Source organism: Hippocampus zosterae, chromosome 2 (assembly GCF_025434085.1).
Source record: "Hippocampus zosterae strain Florida chromosome 2, ASM2543408v3, whole genome shotgun sequence".
NCBI lineage: Eukaryota > Metazoa > Chordata > Actinopteri > Syngnathiformes > Syngnathidae > Hippocampus > Hippocampus zosterae.
This window is the reverse complement of record NC_067452.1, coordinates 36437216-36457305: the sequence shown is the minus strand read 5'-3', so window position 1 is coordinate 36457305 and position 20090 is coordinate 36437216. Positions and strand designations below refer to the sequence as shown.

Genomic DNA, 20090 nt, shown 5'->3' with positions numbered 1-20090 from the left:
CCATGGACCAGACACTATTTGGTGTACTGAGAACTAAGCAGAGGTTCAGAGGGTATCAAGCCTTTTCCGTTACCGGTCCCTCTCTTTGGAATGGCCGCCCATTGAACATTCGGCCCGTCTTTAAAATTTGTCTTAAAACTGCTTATTTTTGGTTCTTTATCTTTGGTTCAGCATTTGGTTCTTTGGTTCTTTATTATCGGTTCAGCATGAGACTCAATTTTTAGTTTGACAGTTTTTTTTTCTTTCTTTCTACTGTCTTTGTTATTAATTCGTTGTCACGTGAGTTATTTTTGTTTTATGTACAGCACTTTGTTTACTGCAGTGGTTGTTTTAAAGTGCTCTACAAATACAGTTGAGTTGAGTAGAGATCGTATCATGTGACACTACTGCAATTTGACAGGCGATTTAGGAATAAGACCATCATTCTTCGAATTAATTTTGTTATTTTTCACAGACGGAAGAACAGAGTTTATTTTTTGTGTGTGCATAAAAGTAGACGGTTGTTGATAGCAACACAACATAGAAACATCGGGCAAGCATTACCTTAGTGTATGGCTTTCAACAATGAGCCATATTTTTGGGGTTCGAGTAATCATTCCCACGTTCCTCTATTATTATGAAAGCCTTTACTCAAATAAATTATACATTCAGAGGTCAGGGTGTGATAAAATGAGTGAACAATATAATTCTGGTAACTCTCAGAACTACTGTAAACGCTCAAAGATCAATGACTGGAAACAACAGAGCAACAGCTGATGCTGAGCCATTTTGCATTGTCCCACGTCGCCTAGTTCTTGTTTAGATTCTGGATTTGTGTTCCACGACTGGACAAGTTGGAATGTCAAGCTTCTTTTACTTTCAAACTGTGCAAGTAGTGCTGCATGTCCTACTAAATTCTCAGGACAGAGAATTGAGTTGAAGCATGTCGTGATCACTTCATTCAAAGGTGCCAGGCCTGGTAGGCTATTACCCAAACACGGGACATGCATGCATGATGCTAAGAGCTTGGTGTGTCAGGGTTGAGGCACACTCTTTCAGGAGGTCAACCAAAACAAAGGCGAAAAATTGATCAGTTACAGCAAGTTGCATCCAAAGAAAGGGGAATGATGATGTACGTTTGTCAATCAAGAGAGCCTTCCTTTGGTTGACTTCCCAAAAAAGACACCGGAGACCCAAAAGCAAACCCTCGTTGAAAGCCTAACTGACCTTTGTCCATGGCGACCACGTCTTGTCTTCCAGGCGGCGGCGTACCTGCATACTTGCCACCTTGGTTTCTCCGCATAAAGCAGACGGTGAGGACAATGAGTGTGAGGAGCGCCACGGCACACAAGGTCCCGATGAACCAGCCCTTGGTAGATATGCTCCTTGCTTGACCTGCCGCGCCTGCCGACAATGACAAACAATCATTTCAATCGCCGCCAGTGAATGTTCACGTCGAAATGAAAATACAGATTTAAGCCGGCGAAGAGGAAACTCATTTCTTTCAGCGGGAATGCTGGCTCCACTCTGTGAGTATCACACTGTGTGGAAAGAAAGCCGCTCCATGAGGCCCGAAGCAAAATTTGATTTGATGATTGGGCCCTGTATTTCTGCCAATAATATTGCTTATTGATCATTCACTGGTGAATATGAAGATGGGATTATAATGAATGTGAGCAATTGCAACAGTTTAATAATTACATGACAGAAGGAGACTGGGGTTGAGTTGCACAATATTCAGCGTGATCAAACAGTGGGATACTGAATATTATCAAGAGGTACTAAAAGTAGCAAGGCACTACTTAAGCCAGGGCACTACTCATGTAATTTCAAAATGTCATGCGTTTCATTATATTTGGTTTAAAAAAAAAACAACAACAGCAAGACAAGAGCAAAAAAACAAATCACTTAAAATGTACCAACAAAAGTAATGAATAGAATGTACATTAAAAGTCAACAAATAATTATAAAGCGGAAACAAGGTTACAAAATGTTTTAAAAACAAACATCAATTTAAAAAATTAGGACTTAAAACCTGAGTAGAAAAATAGCTAAATATCAATCTAAATGCTCCCGGGGGAGCTCGAGTGGATGGTGGTCCCTAAGTGGGTGTAGACAACTTGCGGTACTAAGCGCTACTGACTATGACACAACATGTTTGCCGCCTCTTACCTGTACCTTGCGTCTGGATAACGTCCTCGAAAATGCTAGCATTATCGAGCAAGGACTTGGCCATGAGGCGCACCGTGTACACCGTCCCCGGATTGAGCCCGTCAATTACATGGAAGCTTTGGGAAGCATTTACCGCCTTGGATATTCGCCAGTTACCATCACCTACACACAAGCCAAGCACAACAAGTGCACAAGCAGCGAGTCTCAAATGGTAATCCGAGAAGGATAAAAAGACATGCTGCAAGAGTGGAAGCTCCAAAGTTGAACGCCCGTGAGATACCTGAGATTAGCCAACTACAGTAGGTTTCTGCGACCTTATCTTGTCATGGTGAAGGAGTTTTTTGGGTTTTTTTTTCCTCACCATCAATTACCATGACCGTATTTTCCCATGACCGTATTTTCCACACTATAAGGCACCTAAAATCATTCAATTTTCTCAAAAAGTGCACCTTATAATCCGATGGGCCATATTTATGGATCAATATTCAGATTTCTTGGACGTAGTATTTTAAATGTTCTGCTAAATGCTTTGTTTCAGCTGCAGCGGTTGTTAGGCTCGATATCAGTGATACTTATAACCATGTTAGTAGTACCGAACCCAACCAGTTCATATGCGCATTCACATAAGCCTTCATTGGTGAAAAATAAAAATATTTTTTTTACAAATTCAAGACATAAGGAACACATTTGTTAAAAACTGAAAAAAGTTAACACAATTAGTATGAAGTATCATTTTTTTTAATTGTGCGCAAAATGAACCAGCCAGTGATGGCCAAGCGGGCATATATTAACTAATTGACATATTGAGTTGGGTGTGTCTTAACCTCCACGGCAGAGGCCCTGTCAAACCCCTGAGACTGATTCACCAAACCCCTACGGTTCGATCGAACCCAGGTTAAGAACCACTGCTCTATATAAATAAAGCAGAATTGTATTGTATTTCCTTTAGCGTAGCGCCATCTCGTGGATGTATAATGCAACATCTGCCACTATTGTAGCTTCTGTTCTATGCACCTTATAAAGCGGTGCGCCCTACATATGAAAACCATTTTAAAATAGGCCATTCATTGGAGGTGCGCCTTATACTCCGAAGTGCCTTATATTGTGGAAAATACGGTATTCACAAATATGTTAATGTTGCCTCCAACGAGTAACAGTGGTTAACTTATTTTACACTTGTGTCACTGTTAATGTTCAAATTTTTCTGACAGTTTGACCCTGGAACTGACCATTTGTATTTCCATTCAGTCCCCCCCCAACCAACTCTCCACAAAGTCCATCATTGAGATGAATAAAGCAGCATGGCTTGTGTTCGATCTTAAGAGGTTCCACTGAATGCCAAAAATCTAACTTAGAACATGAACCATTTCGAGGCAATGGCTATGGAGAAAATGGTGAGGCATTATTTTGGATGGACTACATTTGCATCAATGTCACCTAAAAACTTGTGTCATTGTGGAGCCGTCGCAAGAAGCTTACGGTTGTTCATATAAGCCACGTAAAGCTGCAAGTCCTGCTGCTCCTCCCTGGCAGTCCAGCTGATTTTGGCAGAGGTGTCGCTCACGTAAGAGCTTATGTTCAACAGGCCTGGAGCTGACAAAAGGGTTGAGAAATGGGGTGGAGGGGAAAATACAGCAGGAAGGGAGAGGAAAACACCACCGGGCACGGAAATGAGGGAAAGAAGACAGGAAAAGAGGATTAGCAAAAGCAAATTGGATACCCCTTGCCGTTTGAGAACAGTGCGGCTTGCCCTTCGAGATGACTGCTTAAAAAGGCAACTACGGCGCCCCCAGACTTAATTAATCAGAGCTGGATTTGGGCTCACGAAGGGTCAATGTCGTGCTAGTGGCCGCGTGCGACATCGACTCCTCTTTTAAGCAGAGCCGGGCACCCGACTCAAACTGAGCAATGCGACTTCACGCATGGAGTCTCATTGTTCATTAAAAGTTGAGATACTTGAAGCCGGCGTCACAAGAAGCAGGAGCTAGAGTACACATTGTAAATACCTAAAGGAGGAGGATGAGTAGCTCTGCCTGGGATCAAGCGAGGAAAGGAAAGAGAGCAGTTGTGGTCTGAAATGACAGAAGACGTCTCAGATGTTAGATTCCCGCTTCAGAGAAGCAAGACTTGAAGCAAGAAGAAGAAAAGACTACAAAAGACCGTAGAGATGGAAACATCCCAATTTTCCAGCTTTTCTGGGAAATATTTTGCTCGACGGAGTCTCAGCCCTTGAAGTGCCGTCATGCATGTTGACGTGGAAGACATTAGCTGTCTGGGAACAGACTGTGTTCAACCTTAATGGTTCTACTGGAGTAAACCACGACTGGAAAAACGAACGGAAGAAGTAAACGCAAGCGAACCTAAACATCTACTCTAAATAGAAGCAAATCTGAACCCCTTCACATACTCAGCTCTACCATACATCTGGCACTACATCTATGTCAGTGATCTGCAGAGGCGTTCATACATACTGCCGTCAACAGAGGCCACGGCTGCAGTCAAGAAATACAAAAAGATGAATATTAGTCATGTGTTCAAGAAAAATACATCTATAGCGTCGGTGCATGTGCCACACACGAATCTCTCCTGAGGTCTCAGTGAACACAAACGGATGTTTGAATGAGCACAATTCTGATTGAGTGGAATGCTAAACATCTGCTTTCTTGAAAAATAAATGAAAAGAAATTCAATTAAATTTACGGTGATCGATTGGTTAGCGTGTCGACCTCACAGCGCAGAGGTGCAGGGTTTGATTCCGGCTCCGGCATCCCTGTATGGAGTTTGCATGTTCTCACCGTGCCTGCGTGGGTTTTCTCCGGGTACTCTGGTTTTCTCCCACATTCAAAAACATGCGTGGCAGGTTAATGGAACACTCTAAATTGTCCCTCGGTAGTAATGTAAGCACAGATGGCTGTTAGTCTTTGTATGGATCCTGCGATTGGCTGGCAAACTGTTCAGGGTGTCCCCCTCCTAGTGCCCCTTGTGAGGATAAAGTGGATCGGAAAATGCTTATATATAAAATACTGCTTATACATATTTCTAGGGCTCCTCTTGTAACTTGTATACAGTGCCGTATATATTTCAGTCTGAAATATACGTTTCATCTTAATTACTGTATATTTCGGGGATTGTCTGTCTTTTGACTAAGGTTTTTAATTCATTACAATCTGTTTCCATCCATCCCAAAGGCATGAGTCATACCGAAAATTAGCTTAGCTGTGGTGACAGGCTTCCAACTCCATGTGCCTCTCTTTTCATTTCACTTCTTCACTTTATTGGTCAACACGATACCGAAACTACATAAAGAGAAATACTATTGCCGCGTGTGCGCTGTGTGCATGAGTGGCTGCATGGGTCCTTGTACTAAAATAGATCCTGATTCTACTGATGGCTGATTTTTGGCTGCAGTCAATCTGAAGAGCTCTTGATTGCTATTTTTCCAAAACAAACTCTTATCAGCATTAGCTACTTTCAACGCAACCAGCCAACACATTGGCGATAAGTCGTCTGCTCAAATTTGGTGCAAGTGAGTAAATATTTGAATCCCTGTGGGATACTTGTGGTTATTTTCCTTGCCACTTGAGATGTGATCGCAATATGTGCTTGTGATGCTGTTTGTCTCGTTTGAAACCCACCTTATCTCTGCTGCCCTCTTATCTCAGAAGACCCCCAAGAGGGGAATGGACTCTTTTTTCCTCAATCACTTTTCCTCTTCTTCCTTTTTTTGTCGAGAAATCTTTCAACTACTTTGCATTTAAATCTCATCTTGGCCACCCACAAATCAAGTTGTTTTCATTTGTTTTAAATGCCATTATGACTATTTACCAAATCGGTTTTATGGTGAACTTTTTTGGGGTATTTGTTATGTAAAATCTGCGGTAGAGTTATGCATATATAGAACAGAGTCTAAATAATCTGTTTTCCTTTTTTTGTTGCTGTTCTGTCTCATGTTACACTCAGAAACTGTAATGTGTATATATATATATATATATTAGTGACCCGGTGGTCCAATGATTAGCGCGTCAACTTCACGGTGCAGAGGTACCGGGTTCAATTCCAGCTCTGGCCTCCCTGTGTGGGGTTTGTATGTTCTCCCCGGGCCTGTGTGGGTTTTCTCTGGGTATTCCAGTTTCCTCCCACATTCCAAAAACATGGCAATCTGAGTGAACACCTCAAATTTGTCCCTTGGTGTGAATGTGAGCGCCTTTGGTTGTTCATCTCCATGTACCCTGCGATTGGCTGGCAACCGGTTCACGGTGTCCCCCGCCTACAAGCCAAACCATGCTCGGGTATTTACTTTTTGCATCTGGATTTCACACCTCTGCTTACTACATGAAGTTGCATTAATGTTATGCACCATATTCTAAATTACCAACGAAATAATTGGTTGTCGAAATTTCCTTTGCTGGTCTGTGAGAAAAAAGGCTTTGGACAAAGTTGTCTATTGCAACCGCTGGCGTGGGGGGAATACTCTTTTTCCTACACCGTTGACATATAAGTGTCCCCTAAAGGTAAAATATAAAAGACACATTTTGGTGTGTGGAATCATTTGATGCCCTGCGTTTCCTTTTCAGCTCTCACAGTGTCTTTCAATCACCGCACATTAACGTCTCTGAATTCATGGTGCTCCTGCTTGGTGCTATTGGCAGCCATATATTATATGGAGTAACACGCCTGGAGCATCATACTCCCCAACCAGAACCAGTTTGATCTCTCCATCAAGCTGCATTTACAAACAATGAATCTTACAGCAGGGAGAAAACACCGGAACCCTCAAAGGAAACCTAAAAGCTGCGAAGGTATGAGTAACCTTTATTAAAGAGAGGACAAATATCTCCCTTTACGCTCACATTTTCCACCTGGCACATGCAGGGCTTATTTTCGAAAACTCCAAATGGCCTCTGCCTTGCCTGTGCACTACTTGCGTTGAAATTACAGTGCAGCCTCAATGGAAATGATTAGGATAAGGTGTGATTGAAGGACGCCGGGTTGAATTACATGGCACAAGGAAAGAAAAAACAATCCACTGGTCTATGAGTTCTGTTTAAAATGTCATTTAATATTTGTATTTCGATTTTGGCAGTGGGTGGGGATGTTAAGCGGCAACAGGATTGCTGCTCACTGAATGAAAAAGACCCTCGGAATATGTAGCCTGTGTAACCACCCATCAGTTTGCTCGCATGTATTTGTTTGCGTCTCTCTGGGTTGTCATGAAGTGTCAAAATAAAATGAACAGAAAGTTTTTTTTTTTTTACAACTATACTGTAAGTCAGTTCACTTTTTGTTGCTTATACTTCATTAGATTGTTTGTGCTCGCTGTGTTTTATTTCCAAAATATATTCCTTTTATTATCTTTTTTTCACTTGAACAATGATGAATAGAAAAATAAATAAATACGATGCAGCATTTATCCTATTTAATTTTGTGAAAATAAACCCATTTCCATTTGACTGTGATCAGTTATAATTCGTAACAATTGCGCAAAGTGCATTTTGTTACAGTGAACATTCCGATATTTAATCATGCAGAAATTGCTGATCGGAAATAAAATATTTGACAGGAACATTTTAATACCCGTTAAAGAGAGAAAGAAAAAAAAAGCAAAGCTGCTATTTACTGTTCAGTGGTCAAACTGGAGAAAAAAAAGATACAAATCCTTTACTAAATACTAAAATATATTTATAGACATATTACAGTTTCATCGTTTTTTTTTTAATTAATATTATACTCACCACCCTCAAAGCTGATTTTCAGAGGAGAGTAAACAATTCATTGGAATTCAAACGGTTCTCTAATTGCACACAATTTGGAGCACAAATTGCCAACACTAATGCGGCTATTATTATTCAATTAGAACAAGGGAGAAGAAAAATTGGGCGGGTTTATTTGATCTTTTTTTTTTTGCTACCCAAATCGAAGCCGAACTACACACAATTGATATTTTAAACGACATCATTACTAAACGCCAAACTTTTATCACCGACATGAAATAGTTTGCCATTCCTCACGTTTCAAAACCAAGAGATAAAGAGATGTTCGAGGTGCTTGTTGTTCTCACCCTCATTAGCATACCTCATTTCACTGCCGCGACACTATCTATTGTACTTTCTATGCGACATCCTGATGAACATTCCAGTTGTTAATCACGCATTCAATACATGTATCCCTTTGGAGGCGTTCCGGCCATCCATTTTCAATAGCGTTTGTCCTCATTGGGGTAGCGGGGTGAGCTGGAGCGTATCCCAGTACATCCTAGCCTGGTTGATCGCCATTCGCAGCCTTTGAGAAGTTTGCCATCGGAAAAGAATATTCATTAGTCTTGATGACATCTGCTAAGAATGCGTATCGCCGATGCTCAGCCGCAACCGCCTGCTATCGTAACGTGGGTAGCGATAGCGTTGTGTGCTATCAGTTTATTGAGGTTATTTCAAAGTGACTCTCCCGATGGAATATTAATTCGATCCGGCAAAAATGGGGATTAATAAATGCCTGTAATTGTGCTGATATTCAATGACGTCTCCCTGTTTTGGATTCACCGTTTCTTTATTATTTTGTCAAAATGAACAAAATGAGACAGGCGTTTATTTGTGCCCACTCCTCAGTTGTGTTTAACCCTTTCAGGGACAGCGGTCACCACAGTGGACAGCCTATCATGTTCCAGGTTATCATTCTTGGTGCATAAAAGGGTTAATGATAAAAAATGTTTCTGATGTGTTCATGTGTGGTTTCAATCTCCAGTGGACCATCTCAAAGTGGAGTTTGCATATTCTCCCCATGCGTACGTGAAGTGACGACTCAAAATATGCCCTGCGATTGACGAGCGACCAGTGCGGGGTGTAACCTCGCTTTCAGCAGGGATACGCTCCAGTACCGCCTAAATGAAAACAAGCAGGATAGGCCATGAGAGACTGGATGGATGTGATGAAAAAATGTAGCCTGCGCAGGGAATACTTTGCTTTGTTTTGAAAGCTCAACCACCGGCACACAAGTGATTGTTGGCAAACTTATTACTGGATTGTCTCTGAGCGCAAATCTTCCCATCTTTTTTTCCCCGCGATTTGGTGGGCGGGGTTGTTTTGATGTAGGTTCTCTAAAGGGATGCCATTAATGACTCCAAACATCCCTACTTAACTGGGCTCGGGCTGGTTTGCACAGTTTTCTCTGGTTGTTTCTCCATCCAAATATCCAATCCAATCCAATTTCCAAACCGCTTGATCCTCACTAGGGTCGTGGGGGGGTGCTGGAGCCTATCCCAGCTGTCTTCGGGCAGTAGGCGGGGGACACCCTGAATCAGTTGCCAGCCAATCGCAGGGCACACAGAGACGAACAACCATCCACACCCACACTCGCACCTAGGGACAATTTAGAGCGTCCAATCAGCCTGCCATGCATGTTTTTGGAATGTGGGAGGAAACCGGAGCACCCGGAGAAAACCCACACAAGCCCGGGGAGAACATGCAAACTCCACACAGGGAGGCCGGAGCTGGAATCGAACCCGGTACCTCTGCACTGTGAAGCCGACGTGCTAACCACTGGACTACCGGGCCGCCTGCATCCAAATACTCACCATTGAATCTAACAAGATCATACAGCTCCTCATCCAGTTTTCTATTATCAACACATCATTTTCATGTACTCACGTGCCGGGGTGGGAGTGCTGCTCTCCTGTGCCAGTGGAGGTCCGCACCCTGCCCGGGTGCAGGCACTGAGGTGGAAAAGATAGAGGCTGCCCTCTTCTAAGCCCTCCAGCTGCCAGTGGGTGGTGTCGGGCCCTGCGATATTCATTTCCCAGGAATCCAACGCCTCCTTTGTGGTCTCATTAACTACAAGAAAGACATGACGTCAGTTTAAGTGGCGCAAGCGAGCTGAGAGACTCGGTGGATGTCCAAGACGTCACCAGCACATGTTGTATGTTAATAGGACAACGCTGAACTCGGGGTCAGCGGCCAGGGGACGGGCAAAGGATGAAGAGGTGTCATGCTCACTCATGCGAAAAAGCAAAATGTCGCAGATACATGTCGTGACAGGTGAGCTGAGCAGGAATACATTAAGATGTCAAGAGGGAGATGAGGCGGAATATATGGAACTCAAAAGAAGCGGGGGAAGACTTTTAATAAGTGGCAGTTGATGAAGGGGGGGAGGAAGCAAAATATGGGAGAATCAGCATTCTAAAAGTGGGTAAACAAAGCCGCAAAACTAGAAGAAAGCTCGCAAATGCAGAAGAAAGAGGAAAACATTAGCATAAAGTGGAGGCGGCGCATCGAAGTGGGAATATAGGGGCAATCAGGAGCAGTCAAACATATCACCCGACATGCATTATAGATCAAAGTGCAGCGCCGGCGTGCAGAGTGCGGGAAGCAACATTGATGCCAATGTTGAAATGCAGGTGAGTGCTGATGGCTGATCCTTTGCCAAAGCCGCTCACCGCCACTTTAGGTGCTTTCATGTGCTGATGAGTGGCCACCGGGTTAGTCGTCGGCTAATTTAGACGTACCTTATTGGCACAATCAACACACAGTTACATTTGGGTTGGGTTGGATTGGTGGGCGAGGGGGGTTGAGGCGCTATCATATCACGACACCATTCAGTCAATGAAAATGTGAAAGAGCAAAGCCCCCTCACTCACCAGCATTTCTCATGCATCTGGGAAAAGCTAGTGAATGGCGAAGGGGTGGGGTTGGGGGGTTCATCGGGGCAAAAGCAGAGCCTACACATGAAAGATTGTTTTCGGGAAAGAATCTGCACTCCCAGTGGATGCGAGACGTTAAGATGTCAACACTCTTTGGGGTGTTGGTTAGAGCCTTGTTCAGAACTAAACACTGCCATCTAGAGGTGAACATCGACTCATACAGAGGCTTTCTTTGAATCCAATTAGGTGACCTGTATATGATTCACCGGGGAAATCAATACAAACACGAGGAAATGGCTCACAATCCTTATCATGAAATAAGTCCCTGTGGTTTGTCAGTCTACTATTCTTAAAAGCTCTTTCCTGTGCACCAAAGTAAACCAACTATGTGGCAATGCAAACATGCGACCCAGCCTCAAAAACAAGTCAGTCAAATGTTGCTTGTCTAACAATGCTATTTCCAAAACGCAGCTGGTTTTTTTTTTGTTTGTTTTTTTTTCGTTCGAATGTATAACATTGCTGTTAAGAGAAATGTAAGGACACTAGAAAACGCTTGGTACAACCTAACTGAGGTGATTGATTCATACCCTCCCGAAAAAGAAAAATCTGATCAAACGAATGTACATTAAACCTTTTATATACATTCAACCTGTTAAAAAAAACATTTGTACATCAAATATTGGACACATTGCCTCCCACATGTAAAATGGAATGTGGTACACATTCATTCATCTTCCGAGCCGCTCTATCCTCACTAGGGTCGCAGGGGGTGCTGGAGCCGATCCCAGCAGTCTCCGGGCAGTAGGCGGGGGACACCCTGAATCAGTTGCCAGCCAATCGCAGGGCACACAGAGACGAACAACCATTCACGCTCACATTCACACCTAGGGACAATTTAGAGTGTTCAATCAGCCTGCCACGCATGTTTTTGGAATGTGGGAGGAAACCGGAGCACCCGGAGAAAACCCACGCAGGCCCGGGGAGAACATGCAAACTCCACACAGGGAGGCCGGAGCTGGAATCGAACCCGGTACCTCTGCACTGTGAAGCCAACGTGCTAACCACTGGACTACCGGGCCGCCTGTGGTACACATATTCATGCATACAATCCCCGAGGGCTTCAGTATGTGTAAATCGACCAGCCGTAGGTTATTGTGATGTTTGTGTATGTGTATGAGTTCCTGGGTACACATACTGAGGTGGTACTGCAGGAGGTAGCCAGTCAGGATGCCGTTTGCAACCAGCGGCGGAGCCCATACAAGCCGGATGGACTCTTTCTGGACATTGGAGGTGGTCAGAATGGGCACTTGTTCCGGAACTGAAAAATAATTCGAAATTGCACTCGTATCTCTCCAAACAACTAGTTGCATTTTTTGTAATTTGCCATTTTTGCACGGCTGTGAAGGCTGGGATTGCTGAAGGAACAACCAATTGTTCGTAACTCTATCAGTACAGCAATCTAGTCGGCGTGTTTATCTCACCTCCCTCTGGAGTGTTGAAGGTGACTGGGTCGCTACTAGGCCCATTTCCTTTCTTGTTGAAGACGTTGACAGTGAGCGTATACTCTGAGAAGGCGTCCAGGTTGGGCACAATGGCATGCGTCCTCTTCCCGGGAAATGACAGCATGTGGCGCTCATCCAAGATCTTGTCTGGATTCAGGAAACTTCGCTTCCGCAGCCAGTGAACCTGGAAGAAGCCGGCAATGGGGAAATGCTGACTAATAGAAGGGTTAAAAAAAAATTGGCCATCCAATGAGACTTAACCATGGACACGTTTTGTTTCCAGTTTTTCTCGTCATTGAAAATGAAAAGTCCATTCGCGGCTGTACCTTTCAGATGTAAAAACTGTCAAATATGCTGGGGGCTTCTTGAGTATCGTCAGTGCAGATCGACTTGAGGTCAAATTCAAGCAAAGTTAACCGCTTAAAGAATTATTTGAGGGAAATGGTCCCTGTAAATCAAACAATAGTCAATACAGTATATTAAGTGTTACCTGGAAAAAAATGGTCTCATGAAGTGAACACAATATATTTATTCTGTTATATGTATCAAATGTGGTGAATCTGAAAATAGTTTTCATGGGACTGAAATTTTTGTAAGTTCATTAAAATAACGAGCCTTGGGCAGACGTGACTGTCATGCACTTTACTTTGGAGTCAGGCAATCCTCCATTAAGCATCACCAGTTGGTCCAAAATGCTGCTACTGGCCTCTTGACTGTCACTTGTAAGAGGGAGCACAAAACTCCTACTTTGGCATCCCTTCACTGGATCCCGATACATGTTAGAGTTCTTTTTAAGATCCTGTTATTTGTTTTCAAATCTTGAAATGGCCACGCCCCACGTTACCTTTCGAAGCTCCTCCACACCTTCGCACCCCAGGTCTGTGGACGAGACACTATTAGAAGTACAGAGAATTTCGAGGCTCAAAGGGGATCGGGCCTTTTCTGTTGCTGGTCCCTCTTTTTGGAATGCCCTCCCACTGAATGTTCGGCAAGCCCCCTCGGTGCCCATCTTTGATACTCAAACAAATTAAAACTCTAAAAAAATAATAATAATAAAATAAATAAATAAACTTAAACAGTGGTTAGCACGTCGGCTTCACAGTGCAGAGGTACCGGGTTCGATTCCAGCTCCGGCCTCCTTGTGTGGAGTTTGCATGTTCTCCCCGGGCCTGCGTGGGTTTTCTCCGGGTGCTCCGGTTTCCTCCCACATTCCAAAAATATGCATGGCAGGCTGATTGAACACTCTAAATTGTCCCTAGGTGTGAATGTGAGCGTGGATGGTTGTTCGTCTCTGTGTGCCCTGCGATTGGCTGGCAACCGATTCAGGGTGTCCCCCGCCGACTGCCCGAAGACAGCTGGGATAGGCTCCAGCACCCCCCGCGACCCTAGTGAGGATCGAGCGGCTCAGAAGATGAATGAATGAATGAATGAATGAATAAAATAAAAGCCAATAAAAAGCTTTTAACTCAGCATGAGATTTGAGTTTTACTTTGACTGTTTTTGTGCTTTCTACTGTCATAGTTATTCATGTATTGTTTTTTTTTGTTTACCAAGTCTGTACAAGGTACTACATACTATTTTATTATTAATATCAATATCATCATATTGTCATGAGCTTGCATCCTTCACGACTCTCAAGGTACTTTTGAGCAAGGCACCAGAACCCACCGGAAACTTTACTGAGCGTTTAACCAAGTCACTCTGATGTCTCTCCGTGCATATGCGTCGTCTGCTTCACTTTAATTTTTTTTTTTAAACGTGTATAATGTTTCTTCCTTGCCCCTGACAGGGACAGTTGAGTTTAATTACAATGCAACATTTGGTAAAGTGTGACAAGAAAAACGACCAATGAAACACCTTGTTGTTGTTGTTATTTATTGCCCAGACAGGCTGCCATCTGTTGAGGTGTGAAAACACTGACTTGCTTCAAAATTGGCACATCAAAGGCGGAACAGCATCATAGACGTTATCCGTCTGTGCCTTTTTGACGGAACTCAATAGGCCGGGACATTGCCGTGAATGTACGTGAGAATTCAAACAGCCGTTGCGGCTTCCCGCATGAGCGGTGATCTCTGCGCCAGCGTCTTGTGTGATGTATTCGATGTGTGTTGGACAGCAACGATTGGGAGTGGGAATCGATTCTCCGCAGTCAAACTTCACACTCTCATCCCGTGACAGACAGCTGTCGTTCAGCCGCTTTTACCCCTCTGGGACTACCTCGACAGCCGGAAAGGTCAAGTTCAGGATTGGTACCTTACATAACTTCCTTCATATCTCTCTGACTTCTCCAAATCAACTACTCGTACTCGAAAGTCCGCCTTAGCTACCTCCAGCATGTCTGTTCACCAAAATCATGACTTCGCAGGAGACTCCAAAAACTGCACGTTTGTTTAAAGTTGCATCGTCAAAGAGAGTAACCTATTTTCAACACTTTAGATCGGTCAATTATTTGCTAAAGTAACACCCAAGCTAATGTAGACTGACTAATAGTAGAGTTTTGTCAAATAATGTCATAAAATTGTGACAAGTCTTTGATCCTTGTTTCAAGTCTTAATTTTTTATACACTAGTTAGCAAGACGGGCGGCCCGGTAGTCAAGTGGTTAGCATGTCGGCTTCACAGTGCAGAGGTACCGGGTTCGATTCCAGCTCCGGCCTCCCTGTGTGGAGTTTGCGTGTTCTCCCCGGGCCTGCGTGGGTTTTCTCCGGGTGCTCCGGTTTCCTCCCACATTCCAAAAACATGCGTGGCAGGCTGAGTGAACACTCTAAATTGTCCCTAGGTGTGAGTGTGAGCGTGGATGGTTGTTCGTCTACGTGTGCCCTGCGATTGGCTGGCAACCGATTCAGGGTGTCCCCCGCCTACTGCCCGCGACCCTAGTGAGGATCAAGCGGTACGGAAGATGAATGAATGAATGAATAGTTAGCAAGACCAAGAGGAAAAAGAAGTTAAAAAAAGCAATATCTTCTCTGTTCTACATTGTGTTCTGCATTTTAATGTGTTGATTCCTTTGAATGTGGCAGGATTATAGGTTTCAATTTGAACTGAATGAACTAAACGACATGTTCTTTTTTGTCCTCTGAAATATTCATTTCAAGTCAAGTCAAGTCAAGTCAAGTCAACTCTATTTATAGAGCACTTTCAAAGTGCATACAAAGTGCTGTAAATGGAGCAATTTAACATGCACAATCAACAGTAAAACAAATCGGTAATAAAGGCAGTAGAAAGCACCAAACAGTAAAACCAAGAACAAATGTAAGTCATGCTGAGTCGAATGCCAAAGAATACAAGTGAGTTTTGAGGAGGGCTTTGAAGATGGGCAGCGAGGAGGCTTGCCGAATGTTCAGTGGGAGGTCATTCCAGAGAGAGGGACCAGCAACAGAAAAGGCTCGATCCCCTCTGAGCCTCAGTTTAGTTCTTGGTACTTCTAATAATGTCTGGTCCACAGACCTGAGGCGCCGGGCAGGTGTGTAGGGGCGGATGAGCTCAGAGAGGTAAAGTAGAGTCAGATTATTCAGAGATTTGAAAACAAAGAGGAGGATCTTGAAAATAACTCTAAAATGAATGGGGAGCCAGTGAAGGGATGCCAGAGTAGGAGCAATGTGCTCCCTCTTACGAGTATCTCAGTCAAAAGGCGAACAGCGGCATTCTGGACCAGCTGAAGGCGCTTAATGGATGACTGGAGGACTCCAAAGTAAAGGGCATTGCAGTAATCGAGCCGGGATGTGAAAGGCATGAATTACTGTCTCAAAGTGTTCATGTGAGAGGAGATGTTTTATTTTGGCCAGCCGTCTAAGGTGAAAGAAAGAATTTCAGGTATTTTCTGCATTTTTTCCATAACACTCCATACATCATCACTGTCCTATGAAAAACAAGTCTGTCCAAAAAGCGACAAAAATGGACACAAGTGTTTTTCGCAGGACGGCGATGACGCATGTCCAGCTGGTAATGGAGAGACAGATCTGATCACAGATCCCTTATTGCATAGGTGTCAAACTCGGGTCCTTGGGGGCCGCTGCCCTGCAGATTTTACTAGTCAATAATATTTTTTTTAAAAATTTAACAGATGCAAATAAAGCATTCTAGATTTATGTTTATTTTTTGCACTGATTCCGAATCTCCCCTTGTTTTTCTGCAGCACATCAGGTTTATTAATAACAATACTACTACTAATCATAATAATAATAATACAAAAGGTAAAGTAGTAACATATTTATGAAATGTTGTGTTCAGTAAAAGGTAGACTTTCTTTTTTTTCTGAAAATGTCATTGCGCAAGCTTTTGAAGGTCAAACAACTCAAAACAACACATACATATCTCAAAAACCAAATGTGCTAGGAACATTTTTTTTTCAATCAGCGGCAAAAATATTTTTAAGAAGACATAAGCCAACTCTGTTTATTTTATTGCTCTTGACCGGTGTTATTTGCACGCAAATCATTTTGGAGTGGTGCTTGATGAAAACTTACATGGTACCCCTTTAGGTGACCTCTCAGTGTGGCCGGTGGAACTGGGGTCCAGCTTACTCTCAGAACAGTTGTGTTCATCACCTCCACTGCGACATCCCGCGGTGCGGCGGTGGGAACTAAAGGACACATGGAGGGAGGTCACGCAACTCGACAGAGACTCACAAAGTCTCGTTACACTAGTCAAGCGCAGGAAAATTATTGCACAGAAAGAAATGTTGGTGCAACTGTTTTTGGTCGAGCTGCTAACGGTGGTACAATATGAGCAGGCATTTATATTTGAAAGCATAATGGCCCAAATCATCTTTTAAATGGAGGGGAGGTGGGGGGAGGGACACCAAAAAAAAAGCTCTACATAATTTCTGCTCTACATGGTTGCTGGCCAGGATGGAAGCAAAGCAGACTATAGAAGCAGCAGCATCACGCCTCGGTTAGTCTATACGCTGCAGAGCGCATCGTGATCTAATAAAGGTCGCACAGATTTTGAGGCAGAGGCGGTACATTTCAGATCTCACAGCTCCACAAAAGGTTTTTTGCCACCTGCTGCATTTGAGGGTGGGAAAAGTCACTACAGCACAGCTGCACAAGCAAACAGAAAAATAAAATAAAATAACTTAACCTGACAAATTTTCCCGTAGACAATGGCGAAAGATGACTGAAGACGGGGCGTGGTACGATAATAATAAAGAAAATAAATGACAAAAATGAATTAAGGAAATAATACACAGTGGGAGCTAGTTGAGTCACCATTTAAGCCGAAGTTCCCCTGGCAATAGTGTATGAATGCAGATGGATGATGTCAGCAAGGTGAAATGCCAAAGGAAAAAAAAATGGCTGATTCCTAGTTCATTCTGGGTAAGACCATTTGAGAACATTTTATGTAGGCGGCATGGCACACGAGTGCTGAGCAAATCGGCCTGCCAGTTTGAGGGATTGGGGGTTCGAGTCCGGGCGCCAGACTTCTCGTGTCGAATTTGTTTGTTCTCCCCGTTCTTTTTTTCAGGTTCTCTGGTTTCCACTCACATTCCCAAAAACATGCCCTAAATTGCTCTTTGGTGTGAATGTAAGTGTGAAGGGTTATTTGTCTAGACTGTTCCTCGGCTGGCACTACCAGCACTACCTCACCCGTTATCCTCGATTGTGAAGATTAAGCGGTTCAGATAATGGATGGATGTATAAACAAATGTATTGCTAGTAATGTCACTTATTTTTCTGACACCCCCCCTGCTCCTTCTGCCCACCTTCCTCTTAGATCACTAACCTTTCAACTCATGTCAAATGTCATTTTTAGTGTTTTGATCATGCCACGGGCCGCTGAAAATGGATTGCAGGCCGCAAATGGCCCTAGGACCGTAGTTTGGAAACCCCTGGTTTAAGGGGTCAAAAATCAGTATGTGTGTACAACACTTGATTTCCTGTTGTTCAAGCTGATTGAATTAAATTGACAGCTATTCTCCCGGTTACAACTATGTAATGCACTCCTTCAAAAAAAACAACAACAAAAAAAAAACAATCATGCTGCGTTTTATCTCCTAGGGAAATGTTGTATGATGCAGCGGAGTATGAGCGTGAAAGCCTGTCTCCCAGCAGCATTTCTACAATAAATAAATGTTGTGCAATATTTGTAGCTACTCGTGCAATATTCACTCACCATCTTCTCCAGAATAACCCGTAGCGATTTTAGGCTCCGGTCCCCAGCCGTGACTGTTCCTGCTCTGAATTTTTATTTCGTACGGGATGAATGTTGACGTGTTTCTCACAACAAAGGAGTGTCTTTTGATCAGGTGTTCTGTCCAGGTATCGTCCACAGCGAGTTTCCTGTAGCTGACTTTGTACTCCAGGCCTGGGCCATTGTGTTCGACAGGTAACAGTGGCTACACAATGAGGACATTTCTTAGCCGTTGGGCGACGATCCGAGTACAGTGGTACCTCTACTTATGATATTAATTGGTTCTGGAAGAAATTTCCTAACTCGAAAAATGTGTCAATAGAGATGCGTTTTCCATGTAAATGCCCTAATCCGTTCCTAGCCCGCCCAAAATTCAAACATAAATGTTTCCTCAAGCATAAAAATGCATCAAAATATTGATCAAATACATGTTATAATTAGATTATTGCACAATAAATGAGAGTTGTCCATAATGTAAAAAATGTTTGTCGTTTTTTGCGCTTTATAGTTCATGTTCGCTCTCAGAAGTGGTTTTCGCCTGGCGTTTTGAAAAGAACTGATCCAAGGATGTTCGCTTGTGTCGGCATTTAACAATCCTTCAAAAATCTCCAAGGCTAACATCAGCATAGTGAGCGATCGCTCGACTGGTGAAGACTTTTTCTGGGTGATTCACATTTACGTAAAATTATCAACAAACGATGACGACGGTGCATAAACACTCTATCTACACATTTAGACACATACGGTAGAGGTCCCCTCTTTGCCAAATGGGATGACAGAATAATGCTCGGTAATAGCCAATAGCAAAGCAGCTATAACTATGTTGTGTTCAGGAAACTTGGAGCTGTGAATAGCAGGCCATACTGTATTTTTCCCTTTCGTATCTTGAAATTGCTTTTGTAATAAGAGGCAATCATTTCTTGTTGAGACGTTTCATATGAAGAAACGTTTATAAGTAGAGGTGCCACTGTACATGGAAATGTGTTTTGTAAAATCTTACCTCCCAGCTGATTTCCATTTGATGAGGTAGATGGCCTTCTATTTTAATGTTTTCTGGGTTCCTATCAGGAGCTTTGAAGGGGGGGAAAAAGATGATTTTTTTGACACTGAATTATGTACACAAAGTACTGTCATCGTTAAGTCGCAACAAAACACTGTGGAGCAAACTTCTTTTGTAAGTTCAAAGGTATACTTTCACTGATGGCAGAATTAAACTGTGTGATTCTAGCTGGCCCCTCCACACAATTTAAAAAGAAGTGTGAAAACTTAATCAGAGCAGAAAACACAGACTCAAACGAGAGAGCGAGCGAGTGAGTGAGTCTCACCAGCTGGGGGGGTTTTGTAGCGTTCAGTGGGCTCACTGGGGGGCCCAGGTCCAACAGCATTCACTGCGTACACTCTGAACTGGTAGTTAAGATGTCCGTGGAGTGCCAGCTCGGCTGTTGCCTGGTTACCGGGGACTTTGTGGAGCTCTTTCCACTTGCCCGGTTCCCATTGGCTCTCCTCATACTCCACAATGAATTCTGTATTCATACAAGAGATCACGTCGCTGCACATTTAATCATCACAACACACATACGTGAACATCCTGTTTCTGATGTATTATTTTCATGAAGGCTCACTACGTGGTTTAAAATTAGGACATTGCTGATTTAATGTCATTAATTTCAACTCATT

General features: G+C 43.2%; 1 protein-coding gene across 15 annotated transcripts in view; it reads right to left on the bottom strand.

Moving 5' to 3' along the window:
- Positions 1-20090, bottom strand: part of LOC127591012 (neural cell adhesion molecule L1-like protein) — a 72831-nt gene that overhangs the window by 12323 nt on the left and 40418 nt on the right. For 4 of the 15 annotated variants that reach the window (XM_052050784.1, XM_052050765.1, XM_052050834.1 and 1 more), the window contains 13 exons: positions 19739-19936; positions 19414-19484; positions 18396-18618; positions 17364-17399; positions 16748-16863; positions 12262-12466; positions 11976-12098; positions 9792-9974; positions 4623-4643; positions 4158-4223; positions 3631-3744; positions 2152-2313; positions 1207-1383 (listed from right to left, as the gene is read on the bottom strand). In XM_052050784.1, the coding sequence (XP_051906744.1) occupies positions 1207-1383; positions 2152-2313; positions 3631-3744; positions 4158-4223; positions 4623-4643; positions 9792-9974; positions 11976-12098; positions 12262-12466; positions 16748-16863; positions 17364-17399; positions 18396-18618; positions 19414-19484; positions 19739-19936 (1695 nt within the window). Of the gene's footprint in view, positions 1-1206; positions 1384-2151; positions 2314-3630; positions 3745-4157; positions 4224-4622; positions 4644-9770; positions 9975-11975; positions 12099-12261; positions 12467-16747; positions 16864-17363; positions 17400-18395; positions 18619-19413; positions 19485-19738; positions 19937-20090 lie in introns of all 15 variants that reach the window. The other 11 variants (XM_052050810.1, XM_052050844.1, XM_052050775.1 and 8 more) reach the window with 10 other exon arrangements.